Here is a 26,823-nt window from a genome sequence, read left to right as displayed (position 1 = left end):
TGATCAAGTTGGTGCAGCTGCGTGCACGATCTTTGCTTCTCCTCTGCCCCAAAAACCTCCCGCCAGAGGAGAGGGGGGACTTGGCAACCCTACAAGAATAGGACCCAAGTATAATTTTGAGTAATACTATCCTCTATTTAAAATTAAAAGGTAATCAATCACCTAACATGTAATATCTATTTAACAGGACATCTTCTAGCACTAACAGCCCATTCCTAAAGGGGGGGGGGGCCTGGAGCCGCATAGAAACTGGCGTGATCTCTACGTCAGTGTCTGTGTCACTTGTGCCATGCAAACTGGCTTAGATGCAACTTATGCATCTTATAGATGCAACAAGGCAACTTATGTTGGCCCTGTGGCGCCGCCCAGCAGCGCCAGCCTCCTGTGCCCACACTGCCTCCTCAGCTGCGTATGTCCAGCATGAATGCTCACGCTGCTGCCCTGAGAAGCATTCTAGGGGCGTTCCTAGGGGAGGAGCTGCCTTTAGGCAACTTCCTAACACTTTTCAGTCCCAAAAAGTGCCATTTTGCAGGTGGCGAGATATGCCTGCAAAATCGTGGCGCAGCCCTGTGGAACTCTATGGGGAGTTTCACAGGACTTTTTGAAATAAACTCTTTTTAAATTTATTTTTTGGCTTGCTGCGCTGGCAGCAAGCTGCTTTGGAGGTGGTGTGACTATGCCTCCTCCAGCTGCCATGGAACCCAGCCCCCCACACACACTCAGGAATAGGTAACACACACAAACAAACCAAGGCACTCCTACTGAACTCCCCAAAACAAAAGTTCATTTTGGACACTGAATACTGATTTGGAATACTGATCCTGTAATAAAGCCACAGGTTAAGTAATGACTGTTGAGCCTGGTAAATCACCATTTACCAACCATCACTTAAGAAAGGTCAAACGTATTTCCTGTGTTGTTTCAGTGTTGAATGGGCCAGACTCTTTAAAATTGTATTTCATGGAGCTTTGGACTTATTGCAAGGACATAAAATGTATTTATATAACTTAATTTCTCAGTAGCAAGTCATGCAACACAGAGCCTCTGGTAATCAGCTGATGACCATGTGCACATTCATTTGCAAGACGATAACAATAGTTGTGTACTTAAAGGCCACAAAATGCTTGCCAAACAGTGTTGGGCACAATATGAAAACAAGTTCATACAGAATTGATTATGGCTGTCTTACTGGGTGTCATGGGTAGTATCAAAACAAAGAAAGGGGAATTTGGACATCATTTAAGAAACACTTATTTGCAGACCCTAAACATGAAATGCAACAGCACGGTCTTTCCAAGTGAAATAACAAATCTGGGAAATAAATCAGAGCAATATAAAGAATATTGGTAAGCTTATTTATAGTCATTTATACTCTACTCAGAGAATTTAATACCAACTCAAAGAGGACATTACCATATAGAGACCCCAGTATATACTTGAATACTGATCTGGAACATATTGAAGGAGCTGGGTACGTTTAACCTGGAGAGGAGATGACTGAGAGGTGATATGATAACCATCTTCAAGTATCTGAAGATCTGTCATATAGAGCAAAGCTTCTTAAACTGTGGGTCGCGACCCCATATGGGGTCACGTAACTGAAAATAAGCGGAGTTGTTTTAGAATAAGAGATCATTGGACCAGTGAAGGACATAAATATTTTTGGAAGGATGGTCAAGAGAGTGTCCATAACAGGAAATAAAGGCAGAAAGAGGATGGGGCAAGGAGCTTTAAAAAGGGCAAAGAAGATCCATCAGATAAAGAAAGGATGGGGAGTCTATGTAGGAATGGGAATTGCACGGACTCAATGCCAAACAAAGAGATTTTGGCAGCAGAAGTGAAATGGCAAGGACATAACAATCAAAAGCAAAACTGCAGCAAATAAGGATTTTTCCCAAGGCATTGTGCAAACCATCATGATGTGCAAGGTACAGAGGCACAGAGAGAGTTAAAAATACTGCTGCCTGGAAATTAATGTTAGCTGGCAATATTTAAAAGAGAGGCAGTTTGAAAATAAATCTCAGCATATGCTAAAGAATCAAAGGACGGAATAGCACAATTTGACACAGCTACTTTAGAGGTTCAAGTTAACCAAACAGTACTCCATTCCCTACAGAAGTGAATCTCAACAGCAACTTTACCACATGCTGCAAAGCAATATCTTTATTGCCATTTTCTACTCCACAAGGAACAATTTGTTCATTTTTATGGGCATTAAAACAAGGCTTTACATTTTACAAGGAAACAACTCTACTCTTTGAGGCCATCACAATCTCCTGGTTGACTCCAGCATTTTCAACACTGAATCCAGAAACCATAATGAATATTTTCTCATCTTGACTGAGGGGTACTATGACCTCTGATTTGTTGGCAAGTTGCTTCCCTTAAAAAATAATAGCAATATGCAATTTGAAAACTAATTGAAGGAAGATAAGTATTAACAAGCTGGGTTAACGATGTTCTTGTTCCTGATCCAGAAGTTGCATTGCATGCAGGCCTAGCTGCCTAACAAATGCATAGTGCATGGGTTTATAGTATCCATCATCTGGTATAAGGAGAGGCAGTCTAAAATCTAATTCCTCTCCCTTTCCCATCCCCATAATGGGGTGTGTGTGTGTCAGATATAGACCTACTCCCTAATAAAGTACACTCAACCTAGATGTGATAGAGACACAAGACTGTTGTACCCTTAGTGAGAAAGTGAAGTTTAGATTAACTGGGGCAACCAATCTGGATTCTATCTCAGGCACTGCTGGAACCTGGTCAGTGTTCTCCACTAGATCCCACCCTCCCCATATATCATTGTCATCTGAGGTTTTGAATGTATGCCTACACAGATCAGTTATTGCACCAGCAAGCAGACATCCTTGCAAGACACCACTCCTCTGGATTCTTTTGTGTGGCTCTAAACATTCTGATGGTCTGACTTTCTTTAATATAATATTGCAGCAACCTTCAGATGCAATATGGTCCTATGGATGTGGTGGAAAGTGCCATCAAATTGCAGCAGATTTAGGACAACCCCTTAAGGTTTTCAAGGGAAGAGATTAACAGAAGTGGTTTGCTATTGCCTGCCTCTACGTAGCAACCCTGGACTTCCTTGGATGTCTCCCATCCAAGTACTAACCAGGGCCGACCCTGCTTAGCTTCTGAGATCTGATGAGATAGGGCTATCCTGGGCTATCCAGGTCAGCGTGATCTTATGGACAGCAAGTAGGAATTGGATTTCAGACCCAAGTATAAGTCCCATCTCCACCACATGGCCACAGCCACACAAAAAAGATATTTTGATATATTACATGCTACAGCCCTTCTTTGACCGTATCTCTTCAGATTGCAGGTGTGTATTATTACCCTATGTCAAATTCCCTGAACAAGGAGAACTAGTAAGTCAGGTAGAAGGCTAGCTGTAAACTTTTCTCCTTCATTATATTAATGTTTCTCAAGCAGTGAACATGTGGGAAATATTTCGTTCTACCCTAGTTTTACTTCTGTAAAATGGAAACAAAACTAGCCCACCTCTCAGGGGATGAATATCATGCCCAGCATACTTCTCCAATGAACAAAATTTATGTATCATTTGTGGTAGTTAATAATACAGGCATGGAGCCTGCCTTTTCTGCTTCATCATGTCTGATTCTCCTCCTCACTGCAGCCTCTAGCCTTCTAAGTGGTCAAAATGGATACTTCCTCCCTCTTTAGACAGAAGGGGGTTACCGCACTTGTATTCCCAGCAATGTTTTAAGGGTTTGAAAACGTTATAAAAAATACTGTTCGCACTTTGTTTGGCCCCTTTAGCTGTGAAGACGTCTTCCAACCATTTATAAGCCGTGGTATCTAAAAACCCCTTTAAAGCGATGTTTTTTATAACGTTTTCAAACTCTTAATACATCGCTGGGAATACAAAGTGCGGTAACCCCCAAAGACTGGTAGGATCCAACCCACCCTTAATCTATTTTTTAAAGTCAATATTGCAGGTGTCAATGGAGTAGTTACCAGAACCAACTTTCTATTATCTGCCATTTTACATCATTTTGTTTTAATGCAAACTGCACTGGAAAACTTTTATAAGATGGAAGGGAAGGGTAAAAAATGTTTTCATTAACAAGAAATTTAACTGAATTAAGTTTCTGATGGGAAAAGAGGAAAGGAACTGCAATGTGGGTGTTAATAACAGTTACCGTAATTGGGATCCGGTGCAAAAAGATTCTTGGAAATAGGATGCAGAAAGAATTTTGCTGTTCCTATTATATTTTACAGTGTTGATCCTAAGCCACCTGGCACAACTGTAACCACACTCGGAAACAAAGTGTTCTTCAATAGCTGATGGCAACATTACACATTCATAATCAAAGCTAGGCTGATTGTGTGTATATTCTTTGAAACAGAAGGTTCCAAAGGGATTTAGACATTAGTCCCAAGAACATTAAAGTAAAATCCACCAATGCTATCCTCTGAAACAACTGACTGTACTTCATTAATTTAGTGTGCCACTGTATATCACAGTAAAGCTTGCACTATATTTGAAGTTCCAAAACAGATGTAATTCCACAGTTGCCTGAAGACCGCAGATCCATTTGAGACACAACATGGCAACATCTGCTATACTAGTGCATACGGAGCTAAAGGAAACACTTTTCTGACCTAAATTTCAGTTATTTTAAGCACAGCAGATCATGATATATGTCAGCTATTGCTCTCTCTTATCGGCTTTGTTATTCCTTGTCCAGTGAACCCAGAAGCATCATCTTCTCATCCAGTCAGCAGAGTTTTTTTTTTTAAAGAAAGAGAGAGAAATTGTGTTCATGTCATTCTTTAAAACAAACTGCTGCACACACACGAAACTGTGCCCTGCAGCCTACAATGGATGCTGGCAGCTTTAATGGGAGGAGAAGGGGCTTTAAGGAGAAAGCAAACCTCCAGGTGCTCAAGCTGTTACAGGTGAATAGAAGCCTTCGCTTCCCTGAGGCAGCTATCTGTCAGGTTTAATCTCCCCAAGTTCTGGAATGCGCTTTTGATAGACACCTTGCCCCATTTCAGCTAAACCATAAATACTGAGAGGGATGCCGCTGCTCACTGTATGAGAAAGAATTGTCTCTTTGCCAAAGCTTGATTCCTGTTGAAAGCAGCAGCAGGGTTGTCATAAATCACTTGTGTTGTTTGTGTTTTCTGAAGGAGGATTCTTTCCACACACGCACACCCAAAACAGCAGGGCTGCTCACGGCTGCCTCTTGCCTTGCTTCTGAGAAGAATAAAGGGAGCACTTCCTTTGTTCTGAGCCTTGTTTACTTCTCCTACGCAAGCCATAGACTTACCACTCTGTGGGATAACATGCTACGTTTGTCAGGTTCGCCAACTGCTTCCCAAAACAACAGCCATGGCACAAGAAAGAAAGATGACTTCAGAGAACGGATTCTGAAGTCAACTTTCAAGAGTGCAGGCACTGAGGTAATTCACTCCTGGGGTTTCATGGCTCTGACAAGAGTTTCACTGTTGAAGCTAATGGGCTGCTTCTTGATGAAGATGATCTCTGAAGAGAGTCTGCATCCTTTATTAAGCAGTGTACAAGTGTTCATTCTGATGGCAATGCATGGATTGGAAAGCCAAAAGAATAAGCATATCACTCATTTCACAAGAGACTGTGTACATGGAATTCTTTTTCCTACCCAGGAATTATCTTTGTGCAGTACATGACTTGGCCTTAGAAGAAGATGCTTCTCACTTCAACTATGACTGTACTATTTCAGAGCTGTTTACTTACAGTCCAGACAAACTGGTTTTGAACCCACACAAATCCTCTGCTGGCCCCGCAATATTGAGGAAGGCTGACATGGGCTATTCTGTGGATTTAGCTGACATCACATTTGTTATTTATCCTCCAACTCTCCATATAGATGGCTTACAAAAGAATAAATTAAAATCAGCTAAGAACATAAAGCCAGTGGTAGTAACGAAAGAGCAAAAATAACAGCAGTGTCACAACAATGGCTAAATAGCAATCAATAATATCAACAGCAAATTAAAACTGCAGCATGCCCAGAATAGAAGCCAGAGAAGCAATAAAATCAGCAATAAAATAATAAAACCACAATACCACAGCAATTAAGAGCAATCAAACAATTAAAGAACTAGCAATTAAACAATAACACACTGCCCAGATACCAAAGACCATTAACAGGTCATCCATTAATGCAATACTAAAAAGGCCTGGACAAATAAAACAGGAGCATAAAAGAAACTAGGCACTAGAAGAATCTTTGTGGGAAGGGCATTCCATAATTTAGGTGCCACCATTGAAAAACGGTCTGAATCAACCACACCTTACTCCAGAAGTTAGTAGCATACATAGCAGGGCCTGAGATGTTGATCTTAGCTGATAAGCATGTTGTTACAGCAGAAGGCAGTCCTTCAGCTAGCCTAAACCTAATGCCAATAATTATTTTAAACCTATGTTCAGCCTGGATCCTATGTGGCTGCTTCCTGATGCCCAGTTCCTCCTTAAGATTCGACAGGCACAGTGACAGAAGGCATAATTCACAGAAATTACTTCCTGCACAACAGGTCTACACTGTACATCTAGCATCCTTGACCCCTTAGCTGTTTAGGCCACAGCTCTCCAATTGTCTCTGTGTTTCCTTCTTAACAAATAGTCCTAGCTTCATATGAAGCTGTCTTCATATGTATTTATGTTATTTCTTGGCGTCTACCTTCTATAGATCCATCCATCTTTCAAACACCAGTGATATCCTTAGATTCCTGTGTTTTAGGACCACTGTCTTTGGCCATACTTCCTTTAACCAACCAGTTGCTGAATTCCCAACTTCTCTTCCTCCCCATAGCACACAGCTCCTCCTGACCTCACTGCAGTTCCTCACTATGATTTCTTCAGAGCCCATTTCCCCCTGTATTTTACTGAGTTTTGATTTTCATGAAATTCTTGATTTGAAGTTTTGCCTCCCCATTTCCCTCTACAAACATTCTCACAGCAAGAGCTGCTGAGCACCCTGAACATTTGTAAGTTGTATATTTACATTAGTTTAGCCAATTAGTGCTAAACACAATGCAATATATTACCTCTGATTTGGTCAGGACAATGCAACTGACCAGATAATGTCCTTTTGTTTGTGTGTTTGCACTTGTGTATATTTGCATGCATCATTCTTAAGCTATAGGTGACTGGCCTCTAGGAAATGTTATTTTAGGGGATTCAATTAAAGACCCACAACCATCTAAGGCGGCCCAGGATAAGCATTGTGTGCGCACTTTATCTTCTCTTTTAAACAGTGATTAAAAGAATTACAAAAATTCTGCAATCTCTTCTCCAAACCAAAACACTGACTCATTAGATGTTTATGCCAGCACGGTGTAGTGGTTAAGAGCGGTGGTTTGGAGTGGTGGACTCTAATCTGGAGAACCGGGTTTGATATCCCACTACTCCACATGAGCAGCGGACTCTAATCTGGTCAACTGGGTTGGTTTCCCCCACACCTACACATACATAATTATAGGATGGGGTGTCTCTTGTGGGGAGGGGAGGGGAAAGCGATTGTAAGCCAGTTTGATTCTTCCTTAAGTGGTAGAGAAAGTCAGCATATAAAAACCAACTCTTATTTTTGTACTTATCCTTTCCCATATAATTCAAGTCTAAACTATTAGAATAGCTGTGCTGAATCCTTCTGCAGAGTGCTTGATATTTCAATTGGTTTGCTAATATAAATGAGTTTCTTTTACACAGCAGCTCTGGTTTGGGCTTGAAATTTGAAACAACAATGGCGAAACAGTAAATTTTTATAAATCAAAGTGTTACTCTTTAGTTCATGACAACTTCCAACATAATCTCCCTCAGAATGTGAACTCACTAATATATAACTGTCCAAATAAAATGTCATTGCTATGGTTTAAGCCACCCACTTTGCCTGGTTTATTAATTAGCGCTTCACTGATTTGATGCTAAGAAATCTTTAAGATGGCATTGAATCACTTGGTAGGCTGCCTGCTAAAAATAATTGTTTACAATGTTTGACAAAAGCAGTTTACAAATACAATAATTTGTCAGCCTTTGTCTAGTATGGAAATTATTCATAAAGGAACTTTTTTTTAAAATTGCATATTAACATTTTCTTAAAAGGACCCAATGATTTTGAAAATTCAAATTCCTGGCTCCCAACAAAAGGTCAACTATTGCACCAGGCTTTTCAACCAAACACCGTCCAAGTATTTGGGAAGAGAAGAGACCAGTATAATATTACAATCAAAGAAAGAGAGGAGGGAGGCTGGCTGGGGGTGGGGAGAGAGATTAGGGTTTAACAATGGAGCTTTGATTAATGTCATAAGGACAGCCTTGTTCAGTTGAATGTGCAGCCCCTCTTTGTCACTTCCTATTGACACACTCCTCTCTTATTCATTGCTTTTTTGCCAACTGTGCTACCAGTGTGAAGGATACAATGGCATGCTGTACCAGTCCCAAAGACATGACTTCCTAAATAAAAGGGGGTTGCCCTACTAGTGGTGACATGAGTCACATTCAAAACGTTTAAAGCAGTTTGAAGACACTGCTGGCAGATATTAGTGCACAGCTTTTTGTTTTGTCTTAGAATTCTCTTTTTGCTGATCAGTCTGCAAATATTCCAGCTTGTCCAAGGGTCTGTCTGTATACAGGACAGGTAGTGCTTAGGCAAAGGCCCATATAGTCAGATAAATCATGAATGATGTTAATGTTGTGTTCTTTCTAATGGACAGTAAGTCTCATTACTTCTGAGTATGCTTCTGAACATCAGAGGGTTAAGAATTCAGTGGTTATTGGCTACAGATAGCAATTTTGACAATAAAGTTTTGCCCAACTACCAGCGGAGGGCACACCTGTCACTATATGCTGATGTGCATTGTTCTTCTGTAAACAGCTGGTTGTCACTGTTGTGTTAAAAGGGGCATGGTTATTATTTTTCCTTATTGAGTTCATATCCTTTTGAACCAGGCGGATTTTTTGGGATCAAATTCAGTGGTTCTGTGGATCTCCATCAACCTACACAAGAATAAACACAAGTGATAGGAGAATACTGAGAGTACACAGGGCTCCCAATATCAACCATCACCACTGCTGCCAGTTAATAACATTATTTCAGATCATTGGTGAAGAAATGTGGAAAATATAGAACTGTAAACAAGCAACAAGGGGGGAAAAGTCCACATAATCTGATAGTTGGAATGGCATGGAGTTGCAATCTGGCAGCAGCCACCATACAAGTGCTTGGCATTGTGTGTTTGGAGGCAATCTCAAAGGGACAGTTCACACAACAGGCACCCCTATGTAATCAGTCAAGCTCTGAGCCCACTGAAAACTCAATGCATTCCTGCAGGGAAAAGGATTGGAGTTACCAGTTGGTATGCAAAGGTTTTTGATACTTTTTCCCTACTGCAGCACAGGGCTGGCACCTCGAAAACTGATGCTGGCTCCTATAACAATGCTGTTATTAGAAAAATTCTGCAGGACTGTGCTGGTGATGTAAAAAGATCCACAACACAATGTCAAAACATATGGGATAGCACCAACAAATATTATTATCTGATGTTGTGTAAGTGGTAAACATGGATACAGAACTGGGCACACCAGCCACATTAGGATGGCAATGGACCTTGTGTTGTGTCAAGACTGGAAGTTTTTTGACCTACAGGGTGTCCATTGTATCAGAGCTATAAAACACGATTTATATATTGTTGCCTGCTGTTAGTGGGATTGCAGCTAATAGCCAGTACAGGACTGATTAACCCAACCACAGTTAAATAGGGCATGTTCTGATTTGTTTCTCTCCTACCCAGTTTGTTTACATAGTCAAAGGATGTTTCAGAGGCTACAGCGTGTATGTCAGCAACTCCTTTCAACAAGAGAGAGTCTTAATTCATTGCTTTCATAATTAGATAAATGAAGCCACACTGGGGCAAGTTACTCGGTGTGTAAATATAAAGAGGGTAGTAGTCACTTCTTCCAGAATGGAAGAACAAGTAACCCTTGTTACTAAAGACGCAATCATAACCCTGACTGGTCACTACAGCTTTGGCAACCAACTACATTACAACTCTTCCAAACTCATATAATGGGACAGTGCATTCCATGCGATAATTGCCATTTTGTGGGAAAATGCATATTTTCCAGCTTTCGTATTCATAAATACGTACCCTCAAAAATCTGGGTTTCCAATCACATGTATCAAAGCTGAAAAATACATGTCATATTCACACAATAAAGTAATTGCACAGGAAGGAGAGAGACAGAGACAGAGAAAGGACTGCACGCAACACAATCCTGCCTTACCTGTGGTTGGATTGCTAAAACCAGGCTCATATCTGAATGCATTCTATCTCCTTGTATACCCATCCTTGCTCAGTAGAAACTGAGTTCTATTTAACAAAGCAGTAAAAATAAATCTTTGAAAGGGACAGGAAGTGAAATTACCTTAAAGAAAGCAAATCCATTCCTTGCAGTATTTTCTACTTCTCTGCCTGTCAATTGGTTTGGAAATGTCAGATTTTAAAAATATAATAATTGTAGGATGGTAGTCTGTTACAGCAAAACAGAAGAAATAGACTTATGGCAAATTAAAGACCTAGCAATTTATTGTCATAGAAGCTTTTGTGGCCTAGAGCTCAACTCCTTCAGTTGGCAGACTGTGCTGGGCTGGATCCTACAGATCCCATTCCATTCATGGTGGAATTTGCCTCCAGGGCAAGGAATTTCCTGGTGGTGCAAGATGCTGTTGTGAGACTGTGCCATAAACAGGATGGATCCCTAGGACCTATACATTTTATACAGTGCATACACACATGCACACACAGAGAGGGTAGATGAGAGAAAATAGTAAATAGTGGGGCCAAGAGATCATGAAACACAACCATTCAATGATCCAGAGGTTTCCTTACAGCTTGGTAATTCTGAAATGCAATATCATGGATTAGACTTCTTGCATTTCATAGACTTTGGGCTATTCTTTGTACCCGGTATCTGCGGACTGAGGATACACTTCATGCATCTAATGAAGTGGGCTCTAGTTCACAAATGCTGATACAATAATAAATCTGTTCTTCTTTAAAACCCTTAACTTATTGTAAGAATTGCTGTTAAATTGCTTTTGGTTCCTCGCTTAAGCAACAGTTAAAAGATCTACTTGTTATGGAAAATCATGTTAGTTTCATACATGACATTTCTCTGTGACTCTTCTTTTTTATTACTAGCTGCTTTTAATGCAATAGTAGTCATCAGAATGACCCCTTTAAAGCAGCAATGGCCTATCTTAGACTCATTTAAATTAATTGCAGTGGCTTGCTACTTTCACTTAAATAAATGTGATTTGTAGCACACTGGAGGGCACACTGCGATGTGGAAAGCTTGGTGGGATCCTCTCCATTACTTAACTTTTTCTTTAACCTGCAGGAAACTATGCCCTCCCCAATCCACACCTGTTTGAAAAATTAGGTAGCACTGTCATTTTGTACTCACTTCCTTCAGCCCACACATATCTCCCAGATGTGCTATATTACATTTTCCTACATATAGAAATATGTGACAGAGTTAAAATAATAGATCAAGCTGAACATAAGTTGTGTGAGGTGCTGCAAAAAAAGGTGAATGTAATGTTAGGCTGCATTAACAGAAGCGTATTACTGAAGTCCATGAGAAATGACCATTCCCTTCTCCTTGGTGCCAGCCAGACCCTCTATGGAGTACTGCCTCCAAATGCTGCCCTTCAAAGAGGATGCAGACAAATGGGCATGGGTTCAGAAGAGGGCAATAACAATGGTCGAGGTTTGGAAAACAAGTCATACAAGGAAAGGCTGAAAGAATTGGGCAAGTTTTGCCTCGTGGAGCAGAGAAGACTGAGGGCAGACAAGATTATGTGCTCTTCACATTCCTGAAGGACTGTCAGTCACATGGAAGAGAGTAAAGACTAGATCTAACGAGCTTCAGATAAGGGAGGTAGGGGTGTGCACTTCAAAAATTATTGCTTTAATTTTGATTCAGGTTTTTCTGCAGTGGTGCCAGAATTTTGGGGCATATGTGCGTGTGTGTTTTTTCAGGTTAAGAATTATTTTCAGGCATAATATTCAGGTTCTGAACTTCAGCAACCAAAAAACATGCCCCTTTAAAGCAGCAATGGCCTATCTTAGACTCATTCAAATTAACTGCAATTAAAATGGAATTTTGTGAAGTGCGTCCTCCCCAGGCAAGAGTGGGGAAGGAGGAAGAGCATGCTGACACCCTTTTAAAGGGTCAAGGCCTCACTATCAGCTGATAGTCAAGCATTGGCCTTTCTATTTTTTTAAACTGAAAGGGGAAGGAGGCAGCTGCAGGATATATCTTGCAGCCAGGTCTATGTTGCAGCCACTGGCCCTTCTCACCACTGACAGCTGGTGGAAATTGGCTGTTGGGCCTGCCTACATTCCTGCAAGGCTTGGGCCAGTGCTGCAGGAATTGCAGGCTTCTCTGGAAGCCTTTGGGAGTCTTATGAGGCCATTGTGAAGCTCCAAAGCATTGTGAATCCTTTTGAAGGCCTCTGGAGCCTCCTAAAGGCTGCAATTCCTGTGGCACCAGTCCAAGCCTCACAGTAATGCAAGCAGCCCCAGCAGCCATTCCCTGCCAGCTGTTGGTGCCCAGGCAGGCTCTATCACGAGAAGGGCCAGCAGCTACAACACAGACCTGGCTGGCAAGGTAAGTCCTGCGGCCCATTCCTTCCCTTTCCAATTAAAAACACTGAAAGGCCTGTGGGGGGGGGGGAGAAGGGCTTGTCCCTTTAAGAGGATGCTAGCATGCTATCCCTTCCCAGTCATTAAAACACTCCCAAAATGCTGGCAGATAACTTCTTGTTATTCTCAGAATTCCATGTTTTTTATTTTTGTTTTTTATTTTTTTGCTCAGATATACCTGGGCCAAGCCAAAATGTCTAACTTTGGATATATTTACTATTCTGGTAAACTTGGACGCTCATCCTAATAGGAGGGAAGATGTTGGTTGAACATTAGGAGACAATTCCTAATGATAAGTGTGACTTGACAATAGGACCACCTGTAGGGGGTGGGCTTGCTGGAGACCTTCAAGCAGAGGCTGAACAACCACCTCTAGGAACTGCTTGAGCTTTGGACAGGGACGTGGACTATATGTCTTTTTCCAATCTGAGAATCTATGATCTTTCACCTATACCCTGGAACAGCACAGTTCTAGGAAACTGCACTATGAGACATTTCTGAATGAGTTTGGCATTCCACATTGAGTATTTCCATAGGTCATGCACATATTTGTGCTGATAGCCAAGTTTTCTCGAGCCGGACACCAAAGAAATCATTTACTACTATTAGATTTCTTTTCTCTAAAACATCTGTGTGTGTTAAGTGCCGTCAAGTCGCTTCCGACTCATGGCGACCCTATGAATGAAAGTCCTCCAAAATGTCCTATCTTTGACAGCCTTGCTCAGATCTTGCAAATTGAAGGCTGTGGCTTCCTTTATTGAGCCAAACCATCTCTTGTTGGGTCTTCCTCTTTTCCTGCTGCCCTCAACTTTTCCTATCATGACGGTCTTTTCCAGTGACTCTTGTCGTCTCATGACGTGACCAAAATACGACAGCCTCAGTTTAGTCATTTTAGCTTCTAAAACATCTAGCAACCCTAAAAATAAGTAAAATACGGTTTTGTCCATCTTGGTCCTAGAAAATCAGCCCATGAATGACATAAACTTTATCAGACTTGCTTAAATCATATACCAAGCACACATCTCAGCAATGTGATGGAATCAGGAAACATCTTCACTGGCCTAGGGGCTCAATTGAGGTTATGCATGCCAGAGAGAAGCAATGATTTGTACATTATGGCTTGATAAAGTAATATTTTATTTGTTTTAGTGAGCACAGACGTGGCTTCAGGACTGAGATGAATTGTAAAGAGAAATACATCTTACAGAAATAAAAGGAATATTTTATAAACCACTGGAAAAAACCCACCCAGAAATCAAGAAAACATGCAACTTCAGCCAGAAGACCACAAGACCATGGCTTGAAAAAAGCCATTAACCAAAAATGTATACAGTATGTTGCTATCAGGCAATCTCTATTTAATATATTGCATGACAAACCCTGTTTGTAATTATTTCAGTGGCGAGAGACTGGAGTTGTTGGGGTTCCCTGCATTATAAACAGGCAAAAAAGTCCATCCTATGCCAAGATATTAAATGAATTAGAAATTTGTGGGGAGGGAGACATGCTAAAGCATGTTTATTGTTGAAGTATGTCTTTCCAAATATCCAGATGATCAATATATTTTAGACCTAGGCACATATACACGCAAAGATTATAGTTTGTGGAAAAGAAGAATCGTATCCCTATGCCATGCCACAAGGCTCACTTTGTGTAGGATGCAATATTTAACATGCACAGAGTCCAACACAGGTAATAATAAATAAATTTTATTTGCAGCTACTATGCCAGAAAGTCCAACACAGGAGGCTCAGACCTCCTAATCTTAGGATCCTGCCCTGTCTTGAATGGATCTGAGGCAGGCAGTGACAGCATGAGATAAGGTGCACACCTCTTCTCCTGCTGCCTAGACAGTACCTGACAGGCGGATTACAGCAGAACTACCTCTACAGCTCCCCTTGACGCTCTAGCAGTAGTGCCAAAAGCACTGTAGATGATGGCAGGCACACCACATCTGCTGCCTTTCCCCTTGTTGGTGTGTCTCTCACTGGTCTAGCACTGTAAGTGGCCAATTGGGTGATGAAACAACTCTGGTTGTGAGTGTATCTGGGGAGGGGTAGTGTAGTAAGGGAAGTGTATTGAGGGGAGGTATCTAGAGCTGGGCAGTGGCCCACATCACTTATGGGTTAACTATGTTTACATCTGGCTGGGCCAGCTGCACGACAAGCCAGATGGCCAACCCCAGAGGCAATCCCTTGCCACACAGAGCTTTATATTCCTAATTTCTGAGGTGTTCAAAAAGGGCCAACTGGATCTACATGCAGAAAACCTGGTTACAGTTGTGGCCAACATGTGGATGTAAAGCCAGCTTGCTTGGGAGGAGGATACAATTCTGCTTTCCTCTTACACATTTTCTTATACATGTGCAAAAGACTTTGGATAAGCAATTTCACTCATTGCTTAAACTTCTAGGCTTTAATAATGTTACTAGAGTCCCCTTACTGTCCCTCCTTAGTATCCATTGAAAAGCTCCCATTTCGGCATGTTCTTCAAATTGTCCCAGGTTTAATCAAGAATTTTGGTTGTTCCTGAAGGTTGTACTTATTTCTATAGAACTGTTAAACAACCTTGAAGTTTTCAGTTTTACTTTGCTGTCCATTTAATCCTTCCTTCCTGTGCTACAATTCTTCTGACAACCATTTCCATGTGGATTCACAGTTAGCTCAGTTTTGCCAAAAAGTCAGCCGCTGGTCTAGCTGCATATATTATGCACAAAATTCCTTGTGAATAAAAGGAGAATAATCAACCCAGCTAAACATAGGGGGTTACCACACTTATATTCCCAGCGATGTATTAATAGTTTGAAAATGTTATAAAAAATACTGTTCGTACTTTCTATGTATTCCCACTGATGTATTAAGAGTTTGAAAACGTTATAAAAAATACTGTTCGCACTTTGTTTGGCCCCTTTGGCTGTGAAGACGTCTTCCAACCATTTATAAGACGTGGTATCCAAAAACCCTTTTAAAGCGATGTTTTTTATAACATTTTCAGACTCTTAATACATCGCTGGGAATACAAAGTGCGGTAACCCTCATGGTGTGGTTAAAAACCCAACCAGGCCCGTGAACGCACCAGCAACTTACCTTGCTATTTATACGTGTCGAGTACAAAAGGATCCAAAGTGAAATAATATTTCTGTTCCCATCGTGCCGCATTTCTCCGTTTTTTTAATAAAATTTGCAAGGTTTCTGTTGCCACTGCGCCACCTTTCTCCGCTGTACTGAGGTCGAAGGAAGGGCAGCGATTGGTCCAGGGATAATAAAAAAAAAAGTGGGCCTTCCCACAATGGTAGCGGGGAAGGCTGTTTAAAAAATGGCAGCAAAAAAGGGAAAAAAGGAAAAAAATCCGAGAATTGTGCTGCGTGGCGGGAGTTCGAGAGGAAAGCGATAGTGGGACTTGCCACCATCCCACCCTCTCGCTTCTAAGCACTGCAAAGCCGAAAAGGGGGGGGAACGAGTGTGGGCGATTAGGAAGGATGGGGGTGGGGCGGTGGACTTTCAGCGGGGTTGCATGTTTGCACTTCAAAGCTCCGCGTGAGGAACACATTTCATTTTAATACTTTGCCATATAAGCGGATCCTCTTACCGCAGAAAAACTGTGCACTGAAGCCGTGTCCGGCATCCTTCGGGTGAGATGAAGTGCGAACATGCAAGGAAAGCCTGCGGAAGTCGGCGCCGCAAATGGCAAGTGCGGACATGACCCAGGTTTTTAACCACATTGTATAGAAATTGGAGATGTTTGACATTGTAGACCAGGGGTTCCTCTGAGCGCTATGGTGATCACCAGTGTGTTCTCCTGATACCCACTTGTTTCTGTCTCAAAGCATTTCTTCTTTAAAACAAAGAACCAGTCCTGGCCTTTCACAATTTCACTGGAATAGATGTTTCAGAAGAGCCCAGGAGGCATCACCTTTGTGCGTACAGGAACTACCCGTTTAGAAACAGCTACATTTACTGCCAGAGAATCCTTGGCTTGTAACCTCCTAACATTTCCATTTTGCAATTCCACCCCACCCCCCACCCCCCACAGACATTTTGTTGTGGTGCCTACTCCCAGTTTGCAAAATTCCAAAAGTGCCCACAGGTTCAAACAGGTTGGGGGTTCTTGTTCTAGACCTAAACTTTCTTCTCAGTGTTGTTGAGTGTTAGATCTCTTCTACTGATGTTGCAAATCAGTTACAACAAACATGTATACATTGGCTTGAAAGCTGCAGGACAGGGCAGCCGTTATGCCAAAATGGGCCTGGTTATACCTTCTTTGTTTTACTTACCATCAAAGCTCTTGTACTGGGATGTTAAGTTTATTTGCACTGAGCGAGTAGCTTCCTTCAACATGCCTTCGAATTCCGTTCTACTCTTGTTGGCAAAGTTCTCCTCCATCTCACTGGTACAGCAAGTGTAGCCTTGTGGGCATATCCTCAAGTGTTCTCCTGAAAAGAAAATAAACAGATACACAATTGTATAATTTGCTATAGTAAATACTAATATTCAAGAAGGCTTTACTAATGAGCCACAGTGTGAGTATGGAACGGGTTTTCTTTTTCCAGGTATCAAAGATAATTAATTCACTCCCATCAGATAGAAAACCAGAAACCTGTTTTGTATATCTAGAAAACCTTGATTTCCTTCTCCTCTTAACTTTCTAATAGGAATTCAGTTCACTGAAAATCATACACTCAAATATATATCTTGTCTAACCAGGCGCTAAATAATCCAATTACAAGCCAGTCAACACATATCATGCAATTATATGGCGACTGCCAAAATCTTGCTGGCACTTCTGCAGAATGGCTGCCTTTAATGTCATTGCAGGAGAGAAGGCATTTATTGAAGCCCATGTCTAGTCTTGTCTGTTTTGCAGCTTGATCTAGAAAGCTGTAAAACCAGGGAGCTTGTCATCAGAATCCATACATGCTCCTCTGAACATATATCTTTCAATGCTAGGGGCCTGGGGCCCATGTTCTTGAAGCTGATGACTCTCTATCGCTCTGTAGATCACCATGTAAACTATGGTGCTGGAGAAAATATTTTCAGTGATATTTCAGATTGGCTGGAAAGATAGTGTTTAATAATTGGCAGCAAGATCGCAATAGCTTATGCCTGTCTAGATACACAGTAGGAATACCAGGCTTCAAGATTCATGATGTGTGTCCTTAGGGCCTATACTACCTTCATTTTGCTCCGTCCTAGGATGGACAAGTGCTGGGAGGCAGCAGGTGGGCAGAGTAGCAACTGTTCTAAGGTTAGATCTTTGGGAATACTTTCTGACAACAGGAGGAAACCAATGGGAGAGCCAACCCTTCCCCCACATACCCAGAAATAACAGACAGTAACTCTCCATGTTGCCCCCCAAGACTCTAAATACTTCCCTGCACTGGCAGAAAGAGGGAGATGTTATAAGGAAATCATCATCGTTGTGATGCACACCAGGAAAATGGGTCATGCCATTCTACCTGCCCAACCAAATAACTTTGTCTCTTATTACAGTGAAATGATGGGTTATGAGAGGCAAACTTTGCTTGCAATTCTTTGCAGGATGTCTGAAATTTCACAGGTGAAAAGAGAGACATACCTGAAATGCCCTTATTCTCATAACAAGTGTTACTACCCAAGCTCCCACCTCTCAGGCAGTGATACATGATTGATGAAGGCTCTGCGGTGGGGGCTGAGGCTCAGTGGAAACGCCTCTGCTTGGCATGCAGAAGATCCCAGGTTCAATCACCAGCATCTCTGGTTAAAGGATCTGGCAGTAGGTGATGTGAAAGACCTATGCCTAAGACCCTGGAGAGCTGCTGCCTGACCTTGATGGACAAGGGTCTGTATAAGGCAGCCATTGTAAACTATATTCATTTACAACTGCAACAGCTGATCCTGCCATGCTTTAAAAGCTAAGGAGGCATTTGCTCATTAGGATAAATTCCTCCTGCTTGTTTCCCATACTCAGTGTACTAGTGTACAGACATTGGAATCCATGGCTTATGTGCCCTGAGGGTTTTGTTTCGGTACTTACCTGCGAGTTAATGTCTCCTCGTGATTTTGGGCTATATAAAAAGAAGTATAGTGTCCAGATCACATGAAGTGATGGTATCACTATACTCTGCTCTGGTTAGACCTCACCTGGAGTATTGTGTTCAGTTTGGGGCACCACAGTTTAAGATGGATGTAGACAAGCTGGAAAGTGTCCAGAGGCAACAAAGGTGTTGAGGGGTCTAGAGACAGTCCTATGAGGCAAGGTTGAAGGAGTTTTGTATGTTTAGCCTGGAGATGGGAAAGAGCCTTGGTTCACTTACCGTGAAGGCTTCTTCTGCTCGTAGGTAAGAAGGGCGTCTTCATTCTGGGTTATTTTCCTTATTTGCTAGGGAAGGCAGGATTCAACAAAATTGTAGGCCTTCCGGTTCCCCAGGGGAAATGACCCCCTCCCATCGGAATGCCTCAGTAGTTGAAAAGCTCAAACTTAATCTTTTTTAAAAAACTATCATGAATTTAATTTTGAAGGAACATTTTCCCCCTTTGACGGATAAGGTAATAAAAGGAATAAACAACTGGTAACGAGAAAACACCTTTAAAGGTTAACATGAACAATTTCACTCAAGACACCCTCCCCGATTTTTATTTTATTTTATTTGGTGAGCTTCTGGCAGGAACTAGGGAGGGGAAGACGCCCTTCTTACCTACGAGCAGAAGAAGCCTTCACGGTAAGTGAACCAAGGCTCTTTCTCGCTCTAGGTAAGAAGGGCGTCTTCATTCTGGGACCTACCAGAGCTATCTGAATTAGGGTGGGGAGTTAGTCCTCCTGTACTGCCTGAAGCACTCCCAGGCCGAATGTAGAGGAATCTTTGGAGAAAGTATCCACCTTGTAGTGTCTAGAAAAGGTCGATAAGGAAGACCAAGTAGCGGCATTGCATATTTGTTCCAGAGACACCCTAGGTCTAAAGGCCGTAGTGGTGGCTGCACTCCTAACGGAGTGTGCCGTAATGCTGGACGGAGTTCGTATTCCGGAGTTTTTATAGGCTTGGAAAATGCAGGCCTTTATGTTGCTGCTGATAGCCGCCCGGGACATAGCTCCGCCTTTGTTAGGAGCCGTTAAAGAAATAAAGAGGTGCTCTGATTTCCTAATCTGTTGAGTTCTTCGGATGTATATGCATAGGGCTCTTTTTACATCCAAAGAATGCCACTCCCTTTCCCTTTGGTTGGAAGGGTTAGGGGAAAAGGTAGGGAGAACAATCTCCTGTTCAAGGTGAAAACGTGTATGAACCTTTGGTATAAAGGTAGGATCTGTCCGAAGAACTACCCTGTTCTTATGGAAAACACATAGCTCCGGCCGTACAGATAGAGCCCCAAGCTCTGATACCCTTCTGGCCGAGGTGACGGCGGTAAGGAAAAGAGCCTTCATGCGGACCCACTTGAGGTCGACTTTTCTGAGAGGCTCAAACGGTGATTTAGTCAAGGCTTGTAACACGGTGCGTAAATTCCAGGAAGGGAACCTATGAACCACCGCCGGAGAAGATAGCTTAACCCCTCTAAGAAAGGCACAGATATGAGGGTGTTTCGACAAAGGATACCTTGCCACTCGAGGGACTAGGGTGGCTATTGCTGCCAGCTGACGTCTCATGGTGGAAACTTTAAAGCCAAGCTTTCTTCTATCTTGAAGAAAGGCTAAAATGTCCACCACCCTAGGTTTCAGGGGATCTGTGGCGTTACGGTGGCACCATGTGGCGAAAACTTTCCAAGTAGCTCCATATATACGCTGAGTGGCAGGTTTCCTAGAAGCCACGATGGTATCGACAATGCTGGGATTGTACCCTTGGCCTAAGAGGTCTCGCCTTTCAAGTGCCACACGGTTAGTCGATACCACCCGGGGTCCGGGTGGCAAGTCGGTCCCTCGGTTAAGAGGTCGTGTCTGGACGGGAGTCGCCAGGGAGGTTGGATGGACATCTGTTGTAATGCCGGATACCATGGCCGTCTTGGCCAGTCCGGAGCTACCAGTAGTATCGTGGCCTGTAGAGTTCGAATGCGTCTGATTACCCTGGGAATAAGAGGCAGAGGTGGAAACGCGTACAGTAGACCAGTCGGCCATGCGGACAAGAGGACATCTGTTCTCTCCGCCCCGGCTTGATGATACCTGGAGTAGAACCTCTGGAGCTGGGCGTTGGCTGGAGTTGCAAATAAATCCACCTGCGGGGTCCCAAATTTGATGGTAATTTGGTGGAATACTTCCGGGTGCAGGTACTCGGCCTCGTCTAGGTGTTGTCTGCTGAGCCAGTCGGCCTGAACGTTCTGGACACCCTGGATGTGTTCGGCAGATATCGAAGCCAAGTGGGACTCTGCCCACTCTAAGATCTTGGAGGCCTGCTTGTGTAGGGAGGATGACTTGGATCCCCCCTGTTTGTTTAAATGAGCCTTGGCGGCTATGTTGTCCGTCCTTATGAGAAGGTGCGTTCCCACTAGTTCAGGACCAAAGTGTAAGACGGCTCTCCAAACAGCTGTGATCTCTAGAAAGTTGATGCTTTTCTTGAGATGATCGGGTTCCCAGAGACCCTGAGCTGGTTGACCGTGTAGAGTCGCCCCCCATCCCGTCAGGCTGGCATCCGTGAACAGTTGTACGGGAGCTTCATGAATGTACTGTAGCCCCCGAGATAGATTGTCGGGAATCATCCACCAGACTAGGCTCGCTCGGACAGAGGTCGAGAGTCTGAGGGACTTGTGCATTTTCTTGGCGATGTCCTTTTGAAACGGTCGTAGGAACCATTGTAAGGGTCTCGCTCGAAAACGAGCCCATGGCACAGACGGGATACACGAGATCATGTGCCCTTGGAGCTTGGCTAATTTCATGAGTCGAAATGATGGAGCTGATGCTGCCTGTCTGGCTAGAGAAGAGATGGATTGAACCTTCTCTGTCGTGAGGATGAAAGAGCTGGTCGTAGTGTCGATGATGACGCCTAGGTGGGTCAGTCTCTGTGAAGGAATCAGTTGACTTTTGGTCCAATTGATCAGGAAGCCGTGATCCTGTAAGATCTTGAGTACGATGTTGGTGTGGATCCGGCTCAGCTCCTGCGTGGGAGAGGATATGAGGATGTCGTCCAGGTACGGGTGTACCTGGACTCCCAGTTTGCGGGCCTCCACCATGAGGGTCACTAGAATCTTGGTAAAGACCCTCGGCGCGGATGTTAAGCCGAATGGTAGAGCCCGAAACTGATAATGCTCGTCCTGGCAGGTGAAGCGAAGGAACTTCCTGTGTTTCTGGTGGATGGGGACATGGAGATACGCCTCGGTGAGATCCACCGAGGTCAGGAAGGCTCGAGGAGTTAAAGACTCTGAGATGGATTTTAGGGTTTCCATCCTGAACCTCTTGTAGATGACGAACTTGTTTACCCACTTGAGGTTCAGGATGGCTCTCCAGTCCCCGTTTTTCTTTGGAACCGTGAAAAACACGGAATACACCCCCAAGAAGCGCTCTGAGCACTCTACGGGCTCTATGGCCTGTATATCTAGCAGATGACGTATTGCTTCTTGAGTGCGGATCAACTTTTCCTTGCCTAATGGTTGTGTTTTGGACAAGAACCTTGAAGGTGGGGTCTCGCGGAACTCTATCAGGTATCCTTGATCGATAATTGAGGACACCCAATGATCCGCCTGGGATGACCTCCATGCCGCCAGAAAGCGGGTGAGACGGCCCCCCACCGGACCGACGGAGGCGTCATTGCTTGGACTGCTGAGGTCCATACCCAGCTCTGTCTGAGGGCTGGGTGGGACGTTGGGATCTGGTGTAACGGCCTCCCCTTTGAAAGGAACCCCTAAAAGGGTTCCAAGAACCCCTTCGTTGTTTGCCACGAAATCTGTGTAGGGTATGGGAGGAGCGAAAAGGACGAGAGAAGGTTTTTTGGTCTCGCTTATAGCTCTTGGGAAGCGCCTTCTTCTTGTCCCTAGTCTCTACTAAGATAGGGTCAAGCTGATCACCAAAGAGCCTCTTGCCTTGGTAAGGGAACCCCATAAGGTCGGCCTTAGAATGATGGTCCACCTGCCAAGGTCTGATCCAGAGGGCTCTCCTTGAAACCAGTTGAGTGGCAATGGCCCTGGCTGAAAACGAAAGGGTATCTAAAGAGGAGTCGGCCAGAAAGGTGACCGCCTTTAAAATCCTGGACAACCCCTCCTGGGCTTTTCTATTTCCTTCAGGAATGAGCTGGCGTAATTTGCGTGTCCAGACTATTGCTGCCCTAGATACTAGAGCTGATGTTACCGAGGCGCTGATGGCTAGGGCAGATGCTTCATGAGCCCGCTTGAGTGAGACCTCTGCTTTTCTGTCAAGAGGATCCCTGATAGACCCCATGCCATCTCTGGCTACAACATCATTAGAATGTAAGGCACAGACAGGAGCCTCTACCACTGGAGGCTGAAGCAATTGAGCCGAGGCAGGTGCTAAATCGTAGAATTTTTTAGCTATAGCTGGAGTTTGTTTACCTGCTAATGGCTTTTCCCATTCTGCAGTAATCAATGACATGAAGTAGTCAGGAACTGGAATTACCCTAGAAGGGTTGGTATGCCTGTGGAAAAACTCTTTTGATCCTTTGAGTTTGTCAGAGGCTTGGGGGTCCTGTGATTCAGACAGGTCCAAGGCCTCTAGAGTTTTAATTAAGAGAGAAGGGAAATCCTCCTGAGGAAAGAGCCTGAGCTGCTTCTCCTCCTGTTTGGGAGGTTCTTCCTCCAGGGGGGAGTCTTCCTCATCTTCCCCGTTCTCATCCTCAGAGGAATCAGGGGAAGATTGGGGCTGAACGACTACCGTTTGCCTGGGGTGACCAGAGGATTGGCTACTAATAGCCTTCTCGCCCCCAGGATCCTTGTGTCTATGGGCAGTGCTGGGTCCCTCTAGGGGATCCTGGCAATCTTCAATGCCTCTAACAGAAGGTGTAGGGGTCGCTTGGGCCGCTAATAGGCCGTCCACAAAAACGCTCCTAATGAGCTCCGTGAGTTCTGCCCTTAAAGCAGACAAGCCCCCACTATCTGAAGCCCCCGCGACCGCTGGTACATTACCAAAGGCAGAGCCTTGCTGCGAAGTCAACTGTGTGTGGCGAACCTCGCTGCCGCCAATGAGTACGTGGCTAGCAGCCGCGGCAGTCAGAAGGGACCCCGCCGCTCCCGGCGGGTCCACGGAGCACCCGATAGCCTCCGATACACTTGGCGCCCGGCTAGCAGCCGCGCCTGGCATCCTGCCGGCGGCCGCGCCCAATTTCACCCGCTCAGCCACGGAGGTAGCTGCGGGTGCAGTAGGCGACCGGCTAGCAGCCGCGCCTGGGATCTTCCTCTTCTTCTTTGCCTCCTTTGCTGGGTCCGATTTTTTCTTTCGCTTGGGGGGGGGGGCCTGGGTAGGCTTAGTGGATCCCCCTCGGCTCGGGGACTGCCTGCGGTCCGGAGCTGCCGCGGTAAGGAGGCCCGGGTCTAAATCCTTGGGCGAAATAAATTCGTCCTGACCGGGAGCCGCCACTTTGTTTCGGCGGGAAAAGGCTAAACTAACCCTCAGGGCCCTTCACCCCACGACAAGAAGACAAAGAACGGACACAGACTAAACGAAGACAAAGGGTAAGGAAGGAAAAACACAGAGGGGAAAAATCTTTGGGAAAAAGGGAATACTTCCCGCTTTAAATTGCTAAGGAATTTGTGAAAAGATGGCGGAGCTCCGCCAGAAACCTCCTTCCCTGACAAGGCAGGAAACAAAACTGAGGCATTCCGATGGGAGGGGGTCATTTCCCCCGGGGAACCGGAAGGCCTACAATTTTGTTGAATCCTGCCTTCCCTAGCAAATAAGGAAAATAACCCAGAATGAAGACGCCCTTCTTACCTAGAGCGAGAATGACTGAGAGGTGATATGATAATCATCTTCAAGTACTTGAAAGGCTATCATATAGAGGATGGTGCAGCGTTGTTTTCTGTTGCCCCAAAATGTCAGACTGGAACAAATGGGTTGAAATCAAATCAAAAGAGTTTCCGGCTAAACATTAGGAAGATCTTCCTATCAGTTAGAAAAGTTCCTCAGTGGAACAAGATTCTTTGGGACTCATAAGAACATAAGAAAGGCCCTGCTGGATCAGACCAAGGCCCATCAAGTCCAGCAGTCTGTTCACACAGTGGCCAACCAGGTGCCTCTAGGAAGCCACTAACAAGACGAGTGCAGCAGCACCATCCTGCCTGTGTTCTACCGCACCCAAAATAATAGGCATGCTCTTCTGATATTAGAGAGAATAGGTATGCAGCACGACTAGTATCCATTCTAACTAACAGCCATGAATACCCTTCTCCTTCATGAATATGTCCACTCCCCTCTTAAAGCCCTCCAAGCTCTTTTTCTTTGGAAGTTTTTAAGCAGGAAGTTGGACTAGATGATCCTGGAGGTCCCTTCCAACTCTATGATTCTATTTTTCTACCTCAACTCCTCGCTTTTCCCCCCACACAGAAATTTTACACTTGAAAGATTCATGATGGAATTCACACCAAACCTCTGTGCTTCAACTCCTCCTCTTCCTCTCCTTGTAATCTTCCCCATTAGAATTCTAAGTATGATCTTCCTTTCACATATGTCAAGAAGCAAGCTGTGTCTCATTACAGCTTATTTTGAAATAAATGTTGTTCATTTAAGGTGCCACTGGAGTTTTGTTTCATTTGGACACAACATACTAACACGTCCATTTTCAACCACCTGTTTGAAACACTGTTAAATGAGTCATGGTTCCATGGTGTTATAGGCCAAGATATTTCCAAACAACTGAGGAAGGAATAAATAATTTTTAGAAACAAATTGTGCTCCTACGTTATTGGCATCAACTTCTTAATAGCCAGATGAGTCAAGAAAGGCAATTGAAGGGATCCCTGAAATCTACAGGATACATTTCACGAAGCCTTCAAGTCTCCTCTCCCACCCACAAAACAACTACCTCTGGTAATAATTACAGAACATCAGACACCAAACTGAAGAAAAGGCAAAGCATCCTCAGGACATCTAACAAAAGCCAGTCATTGTCTTTACAATCTCAGCCTACAAATCTGTCTTTTCAAAGAGCCTGAAACAGCATTATCTCATTTAAGAAAATCTAATATTTATTTAAGGACATATCTGTGGCATTCAGCATAATAGCATGCCAACTCCACAGGAGAACAAAGTTTTCATATCTTCTCTTTGCAATTCAGATTTCACACAACATAAACCAAAATTGTTTTCAAAGACATATTTTACTGTTTGATCTGACCCCACGGTGGTGGCATTCACTGTCATTTCTCAGCATTTATTAGTTAGCCAGGAAATTATGAATTGCCTCTGTTTTTGCTTCCTTGGAATCTCAGAACGCTGCCTTGATCACTTGGCTTTATTTTGTCATTTCTTCCTTGCTGACAGTGCATTCTTAACAGAAAAAATTGGGGTGGGGGTGGGGATTTCTTCATTGCTTGGAAGCAAGCAAGCTACTAGATAGGTAACGGCTTTCATGCTGGGATTGCAGCCAGGATCTCACAATGATTAACAGTCAATTATCCTTGGGGCAGGGCAACTATTTCCATCTCCCAGGCCACAGCTGACTAAGCAAAACAGCAATGCCGACTCCAATGAAATATTCTGAGAATGGTATAATGAAAGGATTAAAGAGAAAGGATAACAGGTACTAGCGTGGGGGTAGCAATATTTCTCTTTTAGCCACAGGGACATTCTTGTGATTATAAAAATTTCTATGTATCTGAAGAAGTGAGCTGTGGCTCACGAAAGCTCATACCCTACCAGAAAATATTTTTGTTAGTCTTTAAGGTGCTACTGGACTCTTGCCCTTTTTGACTACTGCAAACAGACTAACACGGCTACCCACTGTGAATTATCTTCATAGAGAGAAATAAGTTCTCCTTTAGCTCTTGAAAAAATAAGGAAGGAACTCCTCAGCAATAAGGCCATATTTTCCTCTTCAGAAACACATTTTGAGATATGATACCCCAAAGTAAGTCATTATTTTATGGGAAGCTAAAAGAGGGCACTTCTTATATTTTTATATGTGTTAAACAGGCTAGCAGACTAAATTGACCACTAGCTGGATCCAGTAGGATATATCTTACGCTC

The 26,823-nt window shown here is 43.6% G+C and overlaps 1 protein-coding gene across 1 annotated transcript in view; it reads right to left on the bottom strand.

The window, feature by feature from the left end:
• Positions 1-26,823, bottom strand: part of GPC1 (glypican 1) — a 249,823-nt gene that overhangs the window by 104,498 nt on the left and 118,502 nt on the right. Inside the window, exon 2 of the mRNA XM_056850170.1 lies at positions 17,009-17,167. Within this exon, the coding sequence (XP_056706148.1) occupies positions 17,009-17,167 (159 nt within the window). The remainder of the gene's footprint in view (positions 1-17,008; positions 17,168-26,823) is intronic.

The sequence above is a fragment of the Euleptes europaea genome, chromosome 5 (assembly GCF_029931775.1).
Source record: "Euleptes europaea isolate rEulEur1 chromosome 5, rEulEur1.hap1, whole genome shotgun sequence".
Taxonomy (NCBI): domain Eukaryota; kingdom Metazoa; phylum Chordata; class Lepidosauria; order Squamata; family Sphaerodactylidae; genus Euleptes; species Euleptes europaea.
This window is presented reverse-complemented; position numbering and strand designations above follow the sequence as displayed.